This window comes from Coregonus lavaretus, assembly GCF_964263955.1.
Source record: "Coregonus lavaretus genome assembly, chromosome: 11".
Classification (NCBI taxonomy): domain Eukaryota; kingdom Metazoa; phylum Chordata; class Actinopteri; order Salmoniformes; family Salmonidae; genus Coregonus; species Coregonus lavaretus.
The window spans coordinates 4893246-4911430 of NC_139998.1; the positions used below are offsets into that span (position 1 = coordinate 4893246).

The 18185-nt window shown below is 43.0% G+C and overlaps 1 protein-coding gene across 1 annotated transcript in view; it reads left to right on the forward strand.

Moving 5' to 3' along the window:
* The window catches only part of LOC311137003 (cGMP-inhibited 3',5'-cyclic phosphodiesterase 3A-like), a gene marked incomplete at both ends in the record, with an annotated part of 393392 nt that overhangs the window by 311289 nt on the left and 63918 nt on the right, over nt 1-18185 (forward strand). The window contains 2 exons of the mRNA XM_084171331.1: nt 9373-9525; nt 9873-9986. Coding sequence (XP_084027457.1) covers nt 9373-9525; nt 9873-9986 — 267 coding nt within the window. The remainder of the gene's footprint in view (nt 1-9372; nt 9526-9872; nt 9987-18185) is intronic.

Consider the following 18185-nt stretch of genomic DNA (forward strand, 5'->3'; position numbering starts at 1 on the left):
CTCTCTGGAAAGAAATCCTTGCCCGTAGTTCGTCGACTTTGTTAACTAAAGATTGAACATTAGCGAGTAGAATACTTGGAAGCGGTGAGTGGTGTGCGCGCCTCCTAAGTTGGACCAGCAGGCCGTTCCGAGTGCCTCTCCTCCGCCGGCAATGTTTTGGGTCAGCCGCTGGAATCAGTTCAGTTGCCCTGAGGAGTGCAAACAAAGGGTCTGCTTCAGGAAAGTCGTATTCCTGGTCGTAATGCTGGTGAGTTACCCCCGCTCTGATATCCAATAGTTTTTCCCGGCTGTATGTAATGATGCAAAACACTTTCTGAGCTAATAATGTAAAAAATAATACATAAAAAAACAAAATTCTGCAAAGTTTACTAAGAGCTAGTCGCGAGGCCGCCATCTTCGTCGGCGCCAGGTACATTTCAAATACACTGTAAAGGGTTTTCCGTAAATTTGACAGTATCTTACTGGCAGCTAGTGGTATGTACAGTAAGGTACAGTATTTCATATTGCAGTACACCTAGGGCTGTTACGGTTATTAGGCTTCTCCAAGCTCTGATGCAGCTGATTGTCAGTAGTAGCCTAACTGCCTGGTTTCAGCACTCTATTGTCCCTCTAATCACTCTGACATCAATGCAAATGTAATCGAAAATCTAATCACTATTTAAGTGCATAGATGACATTTATTTTTTCCCCCTGCCCCTGTTTCGAGACAGGTGCCTGATAATGGTCCATTCTAAATCAAAACAATAAATCAAGAATAGTCTGATGGGTGACAATATTAGCCTATCACTTGTGAATGATATATTATCACTTGTGAATGATGCCCAGCTTGTGTGCAGTAAGGGAAGAAACAGCACATGCCTTTTTCTCTTTACTTTTTCAAATCATAGTCGCACACCTCATGTAGCCTAGCACATAGGCCTATATGTTTTGATAAGGTTTGTATCACAACTAAAGTGGCCAAATAACTTCTTAAAATTAAGCACATTCATCCACTATACAACGTGTGTAGAGCCTAACTGGCATACATACGCAGCATGTGAGTTTCAAGTTTGGGGAAGATCATTTTCACCATAAAAATGCACCTTTATAATAAAAGCAGGTAATAAATAAAGTACATGCACAATTGCATTTGCGGTCACTTTTGAGAATGGTGTTTTACCGCTAATTGATTGCAGTTTGGAACATTTGCGCTTATAGCCTACTGCCGTGTGTGCATTGCTGCACTTATAATGTGAAGAAATAGCCTAATAGTTCATCAACATTTTTTGCTAAACCTTCTGATTTGCTTTAAAAAGTTTTTTTGATGCTAGTGGTTGTATTCATTTGGGATCTATCGTATCCCACAACTGTCCCAGACTATGTTTGGAATATTTATTTCTCGCACAGAATAGAATAGGTTAACTTTTGTACTATGGGGGATAGTAGATTGACATAGGCTAGTGTTTTTGCTGTTCGTTAGGCCTAATCATCTTGTTGGCTGACGAAAAGTAAATGTGGACAGTTCTTCCAACATCTTCAATATGCACCTTGGAATTTGATAAGGATGTGCGCCATTGGGTCCTCGATGTGTCTGTCTTCACTTGTAGCCTGTAAGAAGGACCCGATCACGTGATGGGCATTGGCTAATAAGAATTTAGGAATCTGAGAGAGCCATGTGAGTGAGAGGTGCTTCAGAGCACGCAGCTGGGAGAAGGGAATTATAATTATTATATTCAGCCCAAGGGCACAACGGCTACTGGCCGCAAAAGGCATGGATTTTTTTAGGGGTAATTACGGCCACACAAAGGGGATGCCGCCGGGAAATTCAAGGCATTATCAAGTGTTTGTCAAATTGTGAATGAGGGACTGATGAAGTGTGTGCAGCCTGCGCAAAAAACAAAGCAGAGCTCATGCCTTTCATGCAACTTTTTTCAAATCATCATTAGAGTCACATCATGCAGCCTTAGAATGTATGAAACATCTAAACATATAGCCAAATGTTTGTATCACAACTAAAGTTGCATAAATAACTCTAAATTAAGCATATAGAAGGAGCTGTTTCTTTGTTAACCGTTCAACACAGAATAGCCTCATATGCGCACTCCCTCAAATGTTTTGGAGAAAATATCATTTCTATTTTATTCAGCTATATTCAGTTGTATTTTTCATATTATAAAATAATATAAATTAATGCCACGGAATTCTAAGCAAATCTTGTCTGCTAAATGAACTAGTGTAGCCCACAGCCAAATGGCATACAGTGGCTTGCGAAAGTGGATTTTTGGGGGGTTTGTATAATTTGATTTACACAACATGCCTACCACTTTGAAGATGCAAAATAAAAAAGAATTGTGAAGCAAAGAAGTAATAAGACAAAAAAACGGAAAACTTGAGCGTGCATAACTATTCACCCCCCCACCCCCCACGCCCCCGCCACCCAAAGTCAATACTTTGTAGAGCCACCTTTTGCAATTACAGCTGCAAGTCTCTTGGGGTATGTCTCTATAAGCTTGGCACATCTAGCCACTGGGATTGTTGCCCATTCTTCAAGGCAAAACTGCTCCAACTCCTTCAAGTTTGATGCGTTCTGCTGGTGTACAGCAATCTTTAAATCATACCACAGATTCTCAATTGGATTGAGGTCTGGGCTTTGACTAGGCCATTCCAAGACATTTAAATGTTTCCCCTTAAACCACTCGAGTGTTGCTTTAGCAGTATGCTTACGGTCACTGTCCTGCTGGAAGGTGAACCTCTGTCCCAGTCTCAAATCTCTGTAAGACTGAAACAGGTTTCCCTCAAGAATTTCCCTGTATTTAGCGCCATCCATCATTCCTTCAATTCTGACAAGTTTCCCAGTCCCTGCTGATGAAAAACATCCCCACAGTGAAGCACGGTGGTGGCAGCATCATGCTGTGGGGATGTTTTTCATCAGCAGGGACTGGGAAACTTGTCAAAATTGAAGGAATGATGGATGGTGTTCTCAGGGTGATGAGAGGTGTTGGGTTTACGCCAGACATAGCATTTTCCTTGATGGCCAAAAAGCTCAATTTTAGTCTCATCTGACCAGAGTACCTTCTTCCATATGTTTGGGGAGTCTCCCACATGCCTTTTGGCGAACACCAAACGTGTTTGCTCATGTTTTTCTTGAAGTAATGGCTTTTTTCTGGCCACTCTTCCGTAAAGCCCAGCTCTGTGGAGTGTACGGCTTAAAGTGGTCCTATGGACAGATACTCCAATCTCCGCTGTGGAGCTTTGCAGCTCCTTCAGCATTATCTTTGGTCTCTTTGTTGCCTCTGATTAATTCCCTCCTTGCCTGGTCCGTGAGTTTTGGTGGGCGGCCCTCTCTTGGCAGGTTTGTTGTGGTGCCATATTCTTTCAATGTTTTAATAATGGATTTAATGGTGCTCCGTGGGATGTTCAAAGTTTCAGATATTTTTTTATAACCCAACCCTGATCTGTACTTCTCCACAACATTGTCCCTGACCTGTTTGGAGAGCTCCTTGGTCTTCATGGTGCCGCTTGCTTGGTGGTGCCCTTTGCTTAGTGGTGTTGCAGACTCTGGAGCCTTTCAGAACAGGTGTATATATACTGAGATCATGTGACAGATCATGTGACACTTAGATTGCACACAAGTGGACTTTATTTAACTAATTATGTGACTTCTGAAGGTAATTGGTTGCACCAGATCTTATTTAGGGGCTTCATAGCAAAGTTTATATTATTTTATTTCACTTCACCAATTTGGAGTTTTTTGTGTATGTCCATTACATGAAATCCAAATAAAAATCCATTTAAATTACAGGTTGTAGTGCAACAAAATAGGAAAAACGCCAAGGGGGATGAATACTTTCGCAAGGCACTGTAGCTGGATCAGGGCCTAACATAAGGACAACTCAGAGTATGCTATTCTGTTCCTCTGAAATAGACAACATTTTCTTCATATCATTGTTCTTTAGACCTGTCTAAAATAAATAATGTATTTATTGTGATGGTGTAGGCTGTATTAAATGGATATATTAGACTTTTAAAAATGTAGATGTTCCAAAGGTCTGCATCAGTGGCTTGTAGGCTATGCGTGGAAGCCAGGAGATGTTAAATGTGTTTATGTTAATTAACGGTCAATTACCGTGAGACCGGCAGATATTTGCTTGACAATCACCGGCTGACAAGTACACCTACTGTAATCTAAATACAGTATTAAAGCAAGTACTGTGTAATGACACAGTAAAATATCGTAGAATTGACAGTATTTTACTGTAAAAAAGTAAATGCTACTGTAATCTTAATGAATGAATGGATGAAATTCATTGAGCGGAGATGGGGTTTGTATTTCACAGTATTTTTCTGTAATTACATTGGATTGGCGCAAGCAGGTTGGCTGCTACGTAATGCGTGTATCAATGAACTTCTAGAGGCCTTAACAAATGCTTCCAAACTGGCAAAAACTACAGGGAAAAACAGATCAAAAGGATATGGCAAAATGCTCAACCAGTAAAGGTTTAAGACTTGCTTCCACTGCAATCTGTCCCCTATACATTTAAAATTGATGGGGCACTGCTACCACATACCAGTTAAAATGGTACAGCATTCTCACTAACGGGTGCAACAAATATAGCCTCTTACAAGGCACTCCTCAAAATATGTTAATGAGGCAGAAACAACAATATCATGCACCCACTAGTGGTCAACATGTTTGTGGCTCGAACCCACGGTTAATGTGCACTATCATTTTAGAGTGTGTGCCACCAGGAAGCAATGATAAAGACGGTACAACTTTTATTTTATGACATACAATAAACTTAAATGTTGTATAGACCTCCTTTATCTTTTTTCCGTATAAGCACATGGATGTGTGTGAAACGGATGAGCAAAAATGTGAGATTTTGTCATATACACTACCGGTTAAAGGTTTTAGAACATCTACTCATTCAAGTGTTTTTCTTTATTTTTGTAGAATAATAGTGAAGACATCAAAACTATGAAATAACACATATGGAATCATGTAGTAACAAAAAAAGTGTTAAACAAATCAAAATATATTTTATATTTGAGATTCTTCAAATTGCCCCCCTTTGCCTTGATGACAGCTTTGCACACTCTTGAATGAGTAGGTGTTCTAAAACCTTTGACCAGTAGTGTATGCAAAAACGTGCCTTTTTTAATTTTGTCTAACGTTACTAGCTAGTAGCCTAGTCAAGGATCTATCATCAAGCATTATTGGCACTCTTTACTTGAGACAGACCAAGCGGAACAAAAGTAAACCTTGATTTTGGAGTATTAAAATGTCCCTCTGGTGACCAAGTTGACCGATTAAAAAAAAAAAATGCAATTGGTTGGTGGATATAAAGTCTAAGATATTTGATAGGCTGATGCGGAATTTGTTACAGGAAATAATCACTGTCAGCTGGTGAGGTTAGCATAGGCCTAACTTGTGCCAGGTTATCTGATGGGATCATCTACAATGTAGCATTCTATCACATACTACTAAGTCGATGATTGTAATTGGCTTATAGGCATTTCGAGATGGAGGTCCAGGTTAAATTTAAACTTTTTTTAAATATTCGCAAGTATGGACCTAACACATTCATCAACATCATGATACTCTCTGGTTTTCTCTCTATTGTTGGACTGGACAGGGACTGTTGTCTTGCATCACTCTCATCCTCTGTGGTGTGTTTCTTGTGTTTCTCATTGCAGCTGTAGTGTGTTTTCTGTCTCCCACTGTGTGTATGCGTGTGCGTGAGTGTGTGTGTGTATGTGTGCGTGCGTGTGTGCATGTGTGTGTGTGCGTGTGTGTGTGTGTGTGTGTGTGTTTGTGTGGCATCCCCCTTAGGGTAAAGACAGAGTCTGTCAAGCCAGCTGTTCTACTTCCCTCTTCGCTTCCTTCTTCACATATCTGTGTGTTCGTGTGTGTGTGTTTTCGTGTATGTGTGCATGTGTTGCGAGATGAAAGACTCTTTACTCCTCAGCTTATACATCAGTGGATAATAGGGGGAAGAGGGGAGAAAAAAGACAGACAGAAAGATAAAGGAACAGAGACAAAATAAAGGGAGAAACAGATAGGAGACAGTTCTTAAATCAGATCAAATTGCGCAGAATATAATAATAATAATATAATAATAACAAGAATAACCTTACCATGAAATGCTTTCTTACAAGCCCTTAACCAACAATACAGTTTTAAGAAAATAGAGATAAGAAAATATTTACTAAATAAACTAAAGTAAAAAAATAACATAAAATAAAAAAGTTACGCAATAAAATAACAATAATAAGGCTATTTACAGGGGGTACCGGTACCGAGTCAATGTGCGGGGGTACAAGTTAGTCGAGGTAATTTAGGTAGGGTTAAAGTGACTATGCATAGATAATAAACAGCGAGTCTTGCTCACATCGGCTATGGAGAGCGTGATCACACAGTTGTCCGGAACAGCTGGTGCTCTTATGCATGCTTCAGTGTTGCTTGCCTTGAAGTTAGCATAAAAGGCATTTAGCCCGTCTGGTAGGCTCGCGTCAGTGGGTAGCTCGCGGCTGGGTTTCCCTTTGTATTCCGAAATAATTTGCAAGCCCTGCCACATCTGACAAGCGTCGAGCCGGTGTAGTAGGATTCAATCCTGTATTGATGCTTTGCCTGTTTGATGGTTCGTCTGAGGGCATAGCAGGATTTCTTATAAGCGTCTGGATTAGTGTCCCGCTCCTTGAAAGTGGCAGCTCTAGCCTTTAGCTCGGTGCGGATGTTGCCTGTAATCCATGGCTTCTGGTTGGGCTATGTACGTGCGGTCACTGTGGGGACGATGTCATCGATGCACTCATTGATGAAGCCTGTGACTGAGGTGGTATAGTCCTCAATGCCATTGGATGAATTCCGTAACATATTCCAGTCTGCTAACAAAACAGTCCTCTAGCGTAGCATCCGTGTCATCTGACCACTTCCGTATTGAGCGAGTCACTGGTACTTCCTGCTTTAGTTTTTGCTTGTAAGCAGGAATCAGGAGGATATAATTATGGTCAGCTTTGCCAAATGGAGGGCGAGGGGAGACTTTTGTATGTGTCTCTGTGTGTGGAGTAAAGGTGGTCTAGAGTTTTTTTTCCTCTGGTTGCACATGTGACATGCTGTTAGAAATGAGGCAAAACAGATTTAAGTTTGCCTTTATTAAAGGCCACTAGGAGCGCCGCTTCTGGATGAGCATTTTCTTGTTTGCTTATGGCTTTATACAGCTCGTTGAGTGTTGTCTTAGTGCCAGCGTCGGTTTGTGGTGGTCAATAGACAGCTACGAAAAATATAGATGAAAACTCTCTTGGTAGATAGTGTGGTCTACAGCTTATCATGAGGTACTCTACCTCAGGAGAGCAATACCTCGAGACTACCTTAATATTAGACAACGCGCACCAGCTGTTGTTGACAAATAGACACACACCCCCATCCCGGATGTAGCTGTTCTGTCTTCCCGATGCACGGAAAACCCAGCCAACTGTATATTAGTATATTATCCGTGTTGTGGTTCAGCCACGACTCTGTGAAACATAAGATATTACAGTTTTTAATGTCCTGTTGGTAGGATAGTCTTGAACGGAGCTCATCCAGTTTATTCTCCAGTGATTGCACATTGGCCAATAGAATGGATGGTAGTGGCGGGTTACCCACTTGCCGACTAATTCTCAGAAGGGACGCTGATCTGCGCCCCCTGTATTTCCTTATTGTCTTCATGCGAATGACAGTGATTTGGGCCTTGTCCGGGAGCAACATTATAACCTTTGCGTCAGACTCATTAAAGAAAAAATCTTTGTCCAGTTCGAGGTGAGTAATGGCTGTTCTGATATCCAGAAGCTCTTTTCGGTGGTAAGAGACAGTGGCAGAGACATTATGTACAAAAGAAGTTACAAACAATGCGAAAAAACACACAAAATAGCACAATTGGTTAGGAGCCCGTAAAACGGCAGCCATCCCCTCCGGCGCCAGGATACTGGTGCAGTGTCGTGTCATATTCCCTCCCAAAACACACCTTTCTTGCACTTTTTTTTTCTCTCCAGCAATTCTGAGCTGTTGCTATAAAAAGTGAACGATTTCAATAATTGAAAATTAAAACAAATCTCAGTTTCCACAAACAAGACTGAATAACAGTGAAAAGCCCTTTACGCACACGTTGTGAAGACTATAAGGTCAACATGTTGCCATGTTGCCAGTATAAGCAGAATCATTCGGGGTGCATATGCAGCTGGCTGGTGTAAAAGTGAATGGGAGTTTGATGGGAGAGAAAGAGCAGGGGTGGAAAGGGAACTCATTATTCTGCATCCCAAATATCACCCTATTTCCTACAATGTGCACTACTTTTGACCAGAGCCCTATGGGTGCCATTTGGGACACACTCTTAACTGCTTATTAGATTAATGAGTTGGCTAGGCGGAGTGACCTGTGTTTAGCTGTGGTGGTCACTGCCTTGGGCAGGACAATTAAGGGAGAGTAGTGGTGAACTTTTAGCTTTTCCCTTGGCAAAACAAGGTCCTCTCCTTCCCACCCTCCCTCACACACAAACTAGGCATGACGTCTAAACTGTGGGGTAGACTGTCTGAAAAAAGACTAGAGGTCAGCAGGTTCAAACGTTATAGGTCAAAGGTCAAATTCCATTTAAGGCACTACTATTGAGCTAAATATTAACTAACTTTCCATGAAGTTATGTCCAGCTGAATATAGCTTATGTTTTTAAGCCGAATGTTACAAATGATCTGTCCAAATGTTTAAATGGCTGTCATACAACTATGTTTACTCATAATCTACTACTCTACTATTACCCCACCCTACCCCAGTGCTGCTGATGTTGTTGAGCTCTGGGTTCAGTGGAGCCGTATAAGGGATAGTGTAGTGCCTGTGTAGTATGCGCGCATGCATGTGTGTGCGTGCGTGCTCTTGAAGAGAGCCCTGTAAATTAGTTCAATGTCACCGCTAACCAACTGCTAACCTCTGTATCTCCTCATGCCGGAGAGACCATGTTCCCTCTCATTCCGCCAGCCACCCAGGCAGACCTGCACGTACCCCTGACCTACGGTCCACACACAGGCCCCCTCACAGCCAGACATCCATTAATTAGCATCCCCTCCCATTAGCCACATTAGCATCAGTCATGATCTCCTTTTCTGTCCTCCCAGTCCGGTAGACGGTAATGTAGGATCAAGACCCAGACTAACAGGCTCAGAGACAGGTTCTTTCCACAGGCAGTGCGGAAACAGAACTGAATGGCTGATTGTACATAGGCCTGTCTTACTGCACTACTTTATGTATAACAGCTTTGGCTCTGAGGAGTAAGATTTCCAATGGGTTCATTACTAATTATATAATAAGTAATGAACAAATATATTATTAATTAGTTATCTTCATCGCCCTCTCTCCCCCTGCAGTTGTCGGGTACCAGTGTGGTGGTGGATATAGCTGTGATGGGCGAGGCCCATGGACTGATCTCAGACCTGCTGGCGGACCCCTCGCTGCCCCCCAACACCTGCACCTCCCTACGGGCCGTCAGCAATCTGCTCACCACACAACTCACCTTCCAGGTAAGAGTTGAACTATATGTATTATGTATGTGGCTGTTTGGGATTTGCTCACCTTCCAGGTAGGAAAATATAGCTTGAGTGTCACTCTGTTTGTGCTATCATGACAACTTCTTGTCACACATTGCCTTTACTAAACAATGTTTGGCTTGATAATGACAGCAATGGAGTAGCCAAGAACACAAACAGATCTGGGATCAGCCTAATGAAAAGATGCATTAAAAGTATGAACAGTGCCTTTCAAGTGCACAATGAACTGCCAGTCTTGCCAAATCTGTCCATTATTTTGGCTACCTGATAATAACAAGGAAGACAATTGAAATAAGTTATTAATTTATTAATTATTCTAGCCCCTGCACCGGCCACGCCTCGCTCCCCTGGGCATCAACCTAGGAGATGCCTACACCTGCTCCGACTCAGAGGAGGGGCCTGAGAAGGGGGAGAGGAACAATACCTTACCTAAGGTAAAGACAGATGCATTATGGGAAAGCACTGCATGATGGTAAAATGAGAGTGTGGCTATAGAGCCTCTTAGTGAATTTTCCTTTTGAGGAATTTGTTCAAGTTTAGCAGTATAATAACCAATCTTTACAAGAAACTTTGACATGGTCATCACATGGAATGCCTGGATGCCATACTGTGAAATACTGTATATTATTGTATTTTCAACATTATAGCCCACCTTTATAATTGTTATTCAACTTTATAGCCCACCTTATCGTTCCTTATGGCTTACATACAGTACCACATAGTGGAGCCTAGCACACATATGTTCATGTTTCAGTAGCTGTGTACCATAATGAGTAATAGTGCTTTATGCTTTTACCGTCAAAGAAAGGACTATATGGCTTCCTGTGATGTCACCCAGGCGATGGCAGCTTTCTAAATGAGTGCTACTCCTGCCATTAAATATTCCATCTTAATTTAATACTTTTTCTAACCCAAATTCCAAAAGGTACTGGAAAAGACAGATATGACGACTAAGCACAGAAAAAACGAGTTGAAAAAGGGCAAAAACATCACAGTAGGCGAGGAGAGATGCCAAACCCCTCACTAACACGTAATGATTCGGAGGAACTGCCACCATCACCAGCTAGCATTAGCTCAAGTGCTAATGGTGTAGAGACGATACTGCAAGATCTACGCAAGTTTCGTCAGGAGATGAACAGAAAACTGGAGGAAATATCTGTCTCCGTGGCTGGATTTAAACAAGAAGTCACCCGGCTGGACGGACGAATAGGACAGGATCAATGACACAGAGAATGTCTGTTCCCGTAATGACAGACTACTGAGCTACCTGCTGACGAGAGAGAAACAACTTGAAAAGATGCAAACAGCTCAAGTCTTTTTCAAGACGCGAATCGAAGAGAATTCTGAGACTGAAAGAACTCATAAAACTACCACCTGAACTTGACTACAGCTGGAGAGGGCGCACCGGGCCCTGACACCGAAGATGCGAGTGCCCCAGCGAGATCCTTCGTGGTGAAATTCCTGCACTTTCAAACAAAGCAGATGGTGCTATCAAATCAAATTTTAATGGTCACATACACATACAGTGTGGAGAACAAGTATTTGATACACTGCCGATTTTGCAGGTTTTCCTACTTACAAAGCATGTAGAGGTCTGTAATTTTTATCATAGGTACACCTCAACTGTGAGATACGGAATCTAAAACAAAAATCCAGAAAATCACATTGTATGATTTTTAAGTAATTAATTTGCATTTTATTGCATGACATAAGTATTTGATACATCAGAAAAGCAGAACTTAATATTTGGTACAGAAACCTTTGTTTGCAATTACAGAGATCATACGTTTACTGTAGATCTTGACCAGGTTTGCACACACTGCAGCAGGGATTTTGGCCCACTCCTCCATACAGACCTTCTCCAGATCCTTCAGGTTTCGGGGTTAATTGCAAACAAAGGTTTCTGTACCAAATATTAAGTTCTGCTTTTCTGATGTATCAAATACTTATGTCATGCAATAAAATGCAAATTAATTACTTAAAAATCATACAATGTGATACAATGTGATTTTAGATTCCGTCTCTCACAGCTGAAGTGTACCTATGATAAAAATTACAGACCTCTACATGCTTTGTAAGTAGGAAAACCTGCAAAATCGGCAGTGTATCAAATACTTGTTCTCCCCACTGTATTTAGCAGAAGTTATTGCGAGTGTGGCGAAATGCTTGTGTTCCTAGCTCCAACAGTGCGGTAGTACAATAATATACAAATCTAAAAGTAAAAGAATGGAATTAAGAAATATATAAATATTAGGACGAGCAATGTCGGAGTGGCATTGACTAAAATACAGTAGAATAGAGTACAGTATATACATATGAGATTAGTAAAGCAGTCTGTAAGAATAATTAAAGTGACTAGTGTTCCATTATGTCTCCCGAGTGGCGCAGTGGTCTAAGGCACTGCATCGCAGTGCTAGCTGTGCCACTAGATATCCTGGTTCGAATCCAGGCTCTGTCGTAGCCGGCCGCGACCGGGAGACCCATGGGGCGGCGCACAATTGGCTCAGCGTTGTCCAGGGTAGGGGAAAGAATTACTGGCAGGGATGTAGCTCAGTTGGTAGAGCATGGCGTTTGCAACGCCAGGGTTGTGGGTTCGATTCCCATGGGGGGCCAGTATAAAAAAAAAAAGAAAGATGTATGCACTAACTGTAAGTCGCTCTGGATAAGAGCGTCTGCTAATTTTTTTAAAATGTAAATTATTAAAGTGGCCAGTGATTCCATGTCTATGTATATAGGGCAGCAGCCTCTAAGGTGCAGGGTTGAGTAACCGGGTGGTTGCCGGCTAGTGATGGCTATTTAACAGTCTGATGTCCTTGAGATATAAGCTCTTTTTCAGTCTCTCGTTCCCAGCTTTGATGCACCTTTACTGACCTCGCCTTCTGGATGATAGCGGGGTGAACAGGCCGGGGCTCGGGTGGTTGATGTCCTTGATTAGCTTTTTGGCCTTCCTGTGACAGCGGGTGCTGTAGGTGTCCTGGAGAGCAGGCAGTGTGCCCCTGGTGATGCATTAGGCAGACCGCACCACCCTCTGGAGAGCCCTGTAGTTGCGGGTGGTGCAGTTGCCGTATACAGCGGTTATACAGCCCGACAGGATGCTCTCAATTGTGCATCTGTAAAAGTTTGTGAGGGTCTTAGGGGCCAAGCTGAATTTCTTCTGCCTCCTGAGGTTGAAGAGGCGCTGCAGCGCCTTCTTCACCACACTGTCTGTGTGGGTGGACCATTTCAGATTGCCAGTGATGTGTACACAGAGGAACTTGAAGCTTTCCACCTTCTCCACTGCGGTCCCGTTGATGTGAATAGGGGCGTGCTCCCTCTGCTGTTTCCTGAAGTCCACGAGCAGCTCCTTGTTTTGTTGATGTTGAGGGAGAGGTTATTTTCCTGGCACAACTCCGTCAGGGCCCTCACCTCCTCCCTGTAGGCTGTCTCGTCATTGTTGGTAATCAGGCCTACTACTGTTGTGTCGTCTGCAAACTTGATTGAGTTAGAGGCGTGCGTGGCCCGTCAGGAAGTCCAGGATCCAGTTGCACAGGGCTGGGTTCAGACCCAGGGCCCAGGGCTTAATGATGAGCTTGGAGGGTCATTTGGTGTTGAAGGCTGAGCATTCTTAAGTAGGTATTCCTCTTGTCCAGATGGGATAGTGCAGTGTGCAGTGCGATGGTGATTGCATCGTCAGTGGATCTATTGGGGCGGTAAGCAAATTGAAGTGGGTCTAGGGTGTCAGGTAAGGCAGAGGTGATATGATCCTTAACTAGCCTCTCAAAGCACTTCATGATGACAGAAGTGAGTGCTACGGGGCGATAGTCATTTAGTTCAGTTACCTTTGCTTTCTTGGGTACAGGAACAATGGTGGACATCTTGAAGCAAGTGGGGACAGCATACTGAGATAGGGAGAGATTGCATGTCCGTAAACACTCCAGCCAGCTGGTCTGCGCATGCTCTGAGAACGTGGCTAGGGATGCCGTCTGGGCCGGCAACCCTGCGAGGGTTAACACGCTTAAATGTCTTACTCACGTCGGCCACGGAGAACGAGAGCCCAAAGTCCTTGGGAGCGGGCTGCGTTGGTGGCACTGTGTTATCCTCAAAGCGGGTGAAGAAGGTGTTTAGCTTGTCCGGGAGCAAGACCTCTGTGTCCACGACTTGGCTGGTTTTCCCTTTGTAATCCGTGATTGTCTGTAGACAGTGCCACATATGTCTCGTGTCTGAGCCGTTGAATTGCGACTCCACTTTGTTTCTGTACTGACGTTTTGCCTGTTTGAATGCCTTATGGAGGGAATATATCTACACTGTTTGTATTCAACCATATTACCAGTCACCTTGCCATGGTTAAATGCGGTGGTTAGCGCTTTCAGTTTTGTGCAAATGCTTCCATCTATCCACGGTTTCTGGTTTGGGTAGGTTTTAATAGTCACTATGGGAACAACATCCCCTATACACTTCCTGATGAACTCAGTCACCGTGTCCGTGTATACATCAATGTTATTCTCAGAGGCTACCCGGAACATATCCCAGTCCGCGTGATCAAAACAATCTTAAAGCATGGATTCCAATTGGTCAGACCAGCATTGAATAGACCTGAGCACGGGTACTTCCTGTTTGAGTTTCTGCCTATAGGAAGGGAGGAGCAAAATGGAGTCGTGGTCTGATTTGCCGAAGGGAGGGCGGGGGAGGGCCTTGTAGGCATCTCAAAAGGGGGAGTAGCAGTGGTCTAGTGATTTTCCAGTGCGAGTACTACAGTCAATGTGTTGATAGAACTTTGGAAGCGTTTTCCTCAAATTTGCTTTGTTAAAATCCCCAGCAACAATAAATGTGGCCTCAGGATATGTGGTTTCCAGTTTGCATAAAGTCCAGTGTAGTTCCTTGAGGGCCGTCGTGGTATCGGCTTGAGGGGGGAATGTACACGGCTGTGACTATTACTGAAGAGAATTCTCTTGGGAGGTAATACCGTCTGCATTTGATCGTGAGGTACAGTGAAGGAAAAAAGTATTTGATCCCCTGCTGATTTTGTACGTTTGCCCACTGACAAAGAAATGATCAGTCTATAATTTTAATGGTAGGTTTTTTTGAACAGTGAGAGACAGAATAACAACAAAAAATCCAGAAAAACGCATGTCAAAAATGTTATAAATTGATTTGCATTTTAATGAGGGAAATAAGTATTTGACCCCTTCTCAATCAGAAAGATTTCTGGCTCCCAGGTGTCATTTATACAGGTAACGAGCTGAGATTAGGAGCACACTCTTAAAGGGAGTGCTCCTAATCTCAGCTTGTTACCTGTATAAAAGACACCTGTCCACAGAAGCAATCAATCAATCAGATTCCAAACTCTCCACCATGGCCAAGACCAAAGAGCTCTCCAAGGATGTCAGGGACAAGATTGTAGACCTACACAAGGCTGGAATGGGCTACAAGACCATCGCCAAGCATCTTGGTGAGAAGGTGAAAACAGTTGGTGTGATTATTCGCAAATGGAAGAAACACAAAAGACCTGTCAATCTCCCTCTGCCTGGGGATCCATGCAAGATCTCACCTCGTGGAGTTGCAATGATCATGAGAACGGTGAGGAATCAGCCCAGAACTACACAGGAGGATCTTGTCAATGATCTCAAGGCAGCTGGGACCATAGTCACCAAGAAAGCGAAAGGTAACACACTACGCTGTGAAGGACTGAAATACTGCAGCGCCCGCAAGGTCCCCCTGCTCAAGAAAGCACATATACAGTTTGCCAATGAACATCTGAATGATTCAGAGGAGAACTGGGTGAAAGTGTTGTGGTCAGATGAGACCAAAATCGAGCTCTTTGGCATCAACTCAACTTGCCGTGTTTGGAGGAGGAGGAATGCTGCCTATGACCCCAAGAACATCATCCCCACCGTTAAACATGGAGGTGGAAACATTATGCTTTGGGGGTGTTTTTCTGCTAAGGGGACAGGACAACTTCACCGCATCAAAGGGACGATGGACGGGGCCATGTACCGTCAAAACTTGGGTGAGAACCTCCTTCACTCAGCCAGGGCATTGAACATGGGTTGTGGATGGGTATTCCAGCATGACAATGACCCAAAACACACGGCCAAGGCAACAAAGGAGTGGCTCAAGAAAAAGCACATTAAGGTCCTGGAGTGAGGTCTAGACCTTAATCCCATAGAAAATCTGTGGAGGGAGCTGAAGGTTCGAGTTGCCAAACGTCAGCCTCGAAACCTTAATGACTTGGAGAAGATCTGCAAAGAGGAGTGGGACAAAATCCCTCCTGAGATGTGTGCAAAATTACTTAGTACTTGGTGGCCAACTACAAGAAACGTCTGACCTCTGTGATTGCCAACAAGTGTTTTGCCACCAAGTACTAAGTAATGTTTTGCAGAGGGGTCAAATACTTATTTCCCTCATTAAAATGCAAATCAATTTATAAAACATTTTACATGCATTTTTCTGGATTTTTGTTGTTGTTATTCTGTCTCTCACTGTTCAAATAAACCTACCATTAAAATTATAGACTGATCATGTTTTTGTCAGTGGGCAAACGTACAAAATCAGCAGTGGATCAAATACTTTTTTCCCTCACTGTATTCTAGGTCGGGTGAACAAAAGGAGTTGAGTTTCTGTATGTTATCCTAATCACACCATGAGTAGTTAGTCATGAAACATACACCACCGCCTTTCTTCTTCCCGGAGAGTTCTTTATTCCTGTCTGTGCGATGAACTGGGAACCCAGCTGGCTGTATGGACGGGGACAGTATATCCCGAGAGAACCATGATTCCGTGAAACAGAGAATGTTACAGTCCCTGATGTTTCTCTGGAAGGAGATCCTCGCTCTGAGCTCGTCTACTTTATTGTCCAGAGACTGAACATTAGCAAGTAATATACTCGGAAGTGGTGAATGGTGTGCATGCCTCCTGAGTCGGACTAGAAGTCCACTCCGAATACCTCTTCTCACCCAGTGTTGTCTTGGAGCAGCCAAAGGATAAGTTAAATTGCCCTGGGGGGTAAGAACAAAGGATCCAATTCGGGAAAGTCGTATTCCTGGTCGTAATGCTGGTGAGCTACCGCCGCTCTGATATCCCAAAGTTTTTTCCGGTTGTATGTAATAACACAAAAAATGTTCTGGGCTAATATTGTAAGAAATAACACACAAAAAAATTATACTGCAGTCGCTTAGGAGCAAGACGCAGAGCTGCCATGTCTGTCGGCACCATTTTCCATTCAAAAGAATGGAACGAGAAGGACCTGCACTACAAGGGAAAGAGAATCTCAGTCGACAACAATTACAGCCTAACGGTACAGCGCAAGCGAAAATAAATCACCAACATCAATTGACATATTACATTTTTAAAAAGATCAGGTTCCAGTCTCCCTACCCGGCAAAGATGAAAGTACACCAGGAGAGCGGGATACAGGTTTTCAACTCAGCGTGGAAGAAGTAGAAGGACTCCGTCCCCTGGGTATCAATACCAACCTGTCCGAATAGGAAAAGATGGACCAGGAGCGACAGCATGGGATGCCACACTGCTGGCGGTGGAGCTCAGAGCGGTGCGGGGAGAGAGAGACAGGTTGTTCTCCAAGACGCTGCTCAACTTTTTGGGAAGTCAAGAGAAGACCAGCGCTAAATAAATGGGTTCGAACTTAAGACTGATCGTGTAAATTACAGCGCTGCTGTTTTGCTACACACCAACAGAGACTATGAAGCTGTTATTAGCCTATAATATGCAATATGGAACTGACTCTTATTGAATACCAATAGGCTACTTTATTTCATGCGACCCGTGGACTCCTAAGTATACCAGACTGATCACAAAAAATTGTTGCCGATTTTGGACGTTTGAAAAGTTCCCAGAATGTCGATTTATGCCTTCCTCTGCGCTCACAGAAAAATTTAAACGATTGCCCAGCAGTGGGAGCGAACTCATGATGCTTGGAGCTAGAGTGTGCTGCTTTGACCACTGTGATAGTTCACAATGCCCTAGCATGCTGCGAGAATACTTGATGATACTTGATGGTAATAGCGCGTCATTTTTTATTATTTTGTTTTAAGCCTTCCCCAAACCATAACCCTAACCTTAACCACTCTGAATTAATACCTAAACTTAACCCTTTGTGTTGTTTCTGTTTTAACCCTGTAACCATGCAGAATTTACCCTGTAACCACGCAGAATTAATGCATCAAAAATGTTCATCCATAATACGTCGAATTCCGAAGGGAAACTATGAGATCCTGTTGAAATATACAGTCTACAATTCAATATTGTATTTTTTCCATACTGCAATCTATGTTGTTTTTATCATACGATCTGACATGTATAGTAATAACAATAGATGGGGTTCAGGTGGAGGTGTTATTTGGTTTAGTGAAGCGCCAAAGACCTTCATTTCACTTTCGACTAAGGATTGTTTTTAATGTATCAGTTAGTGTATTTCCTTTTATTATTCGTACTGAGCGTACTGAGGCCCAGACGCTTTTATGGGTAATCTGGCTGCTTCGTATCCTCTCAGGCAGAATGCGGCACATTTTCCGGGTAATGTGTCTAGGTTTAGCCGAGAGAGACCCGACAGAGAAAGGGTCAGTTACAGTATGTGGAAACCACAAACACATTGCTGATGTACATTGTTCTGTTGTACAGTTCCTTGTTTCACTATCTAA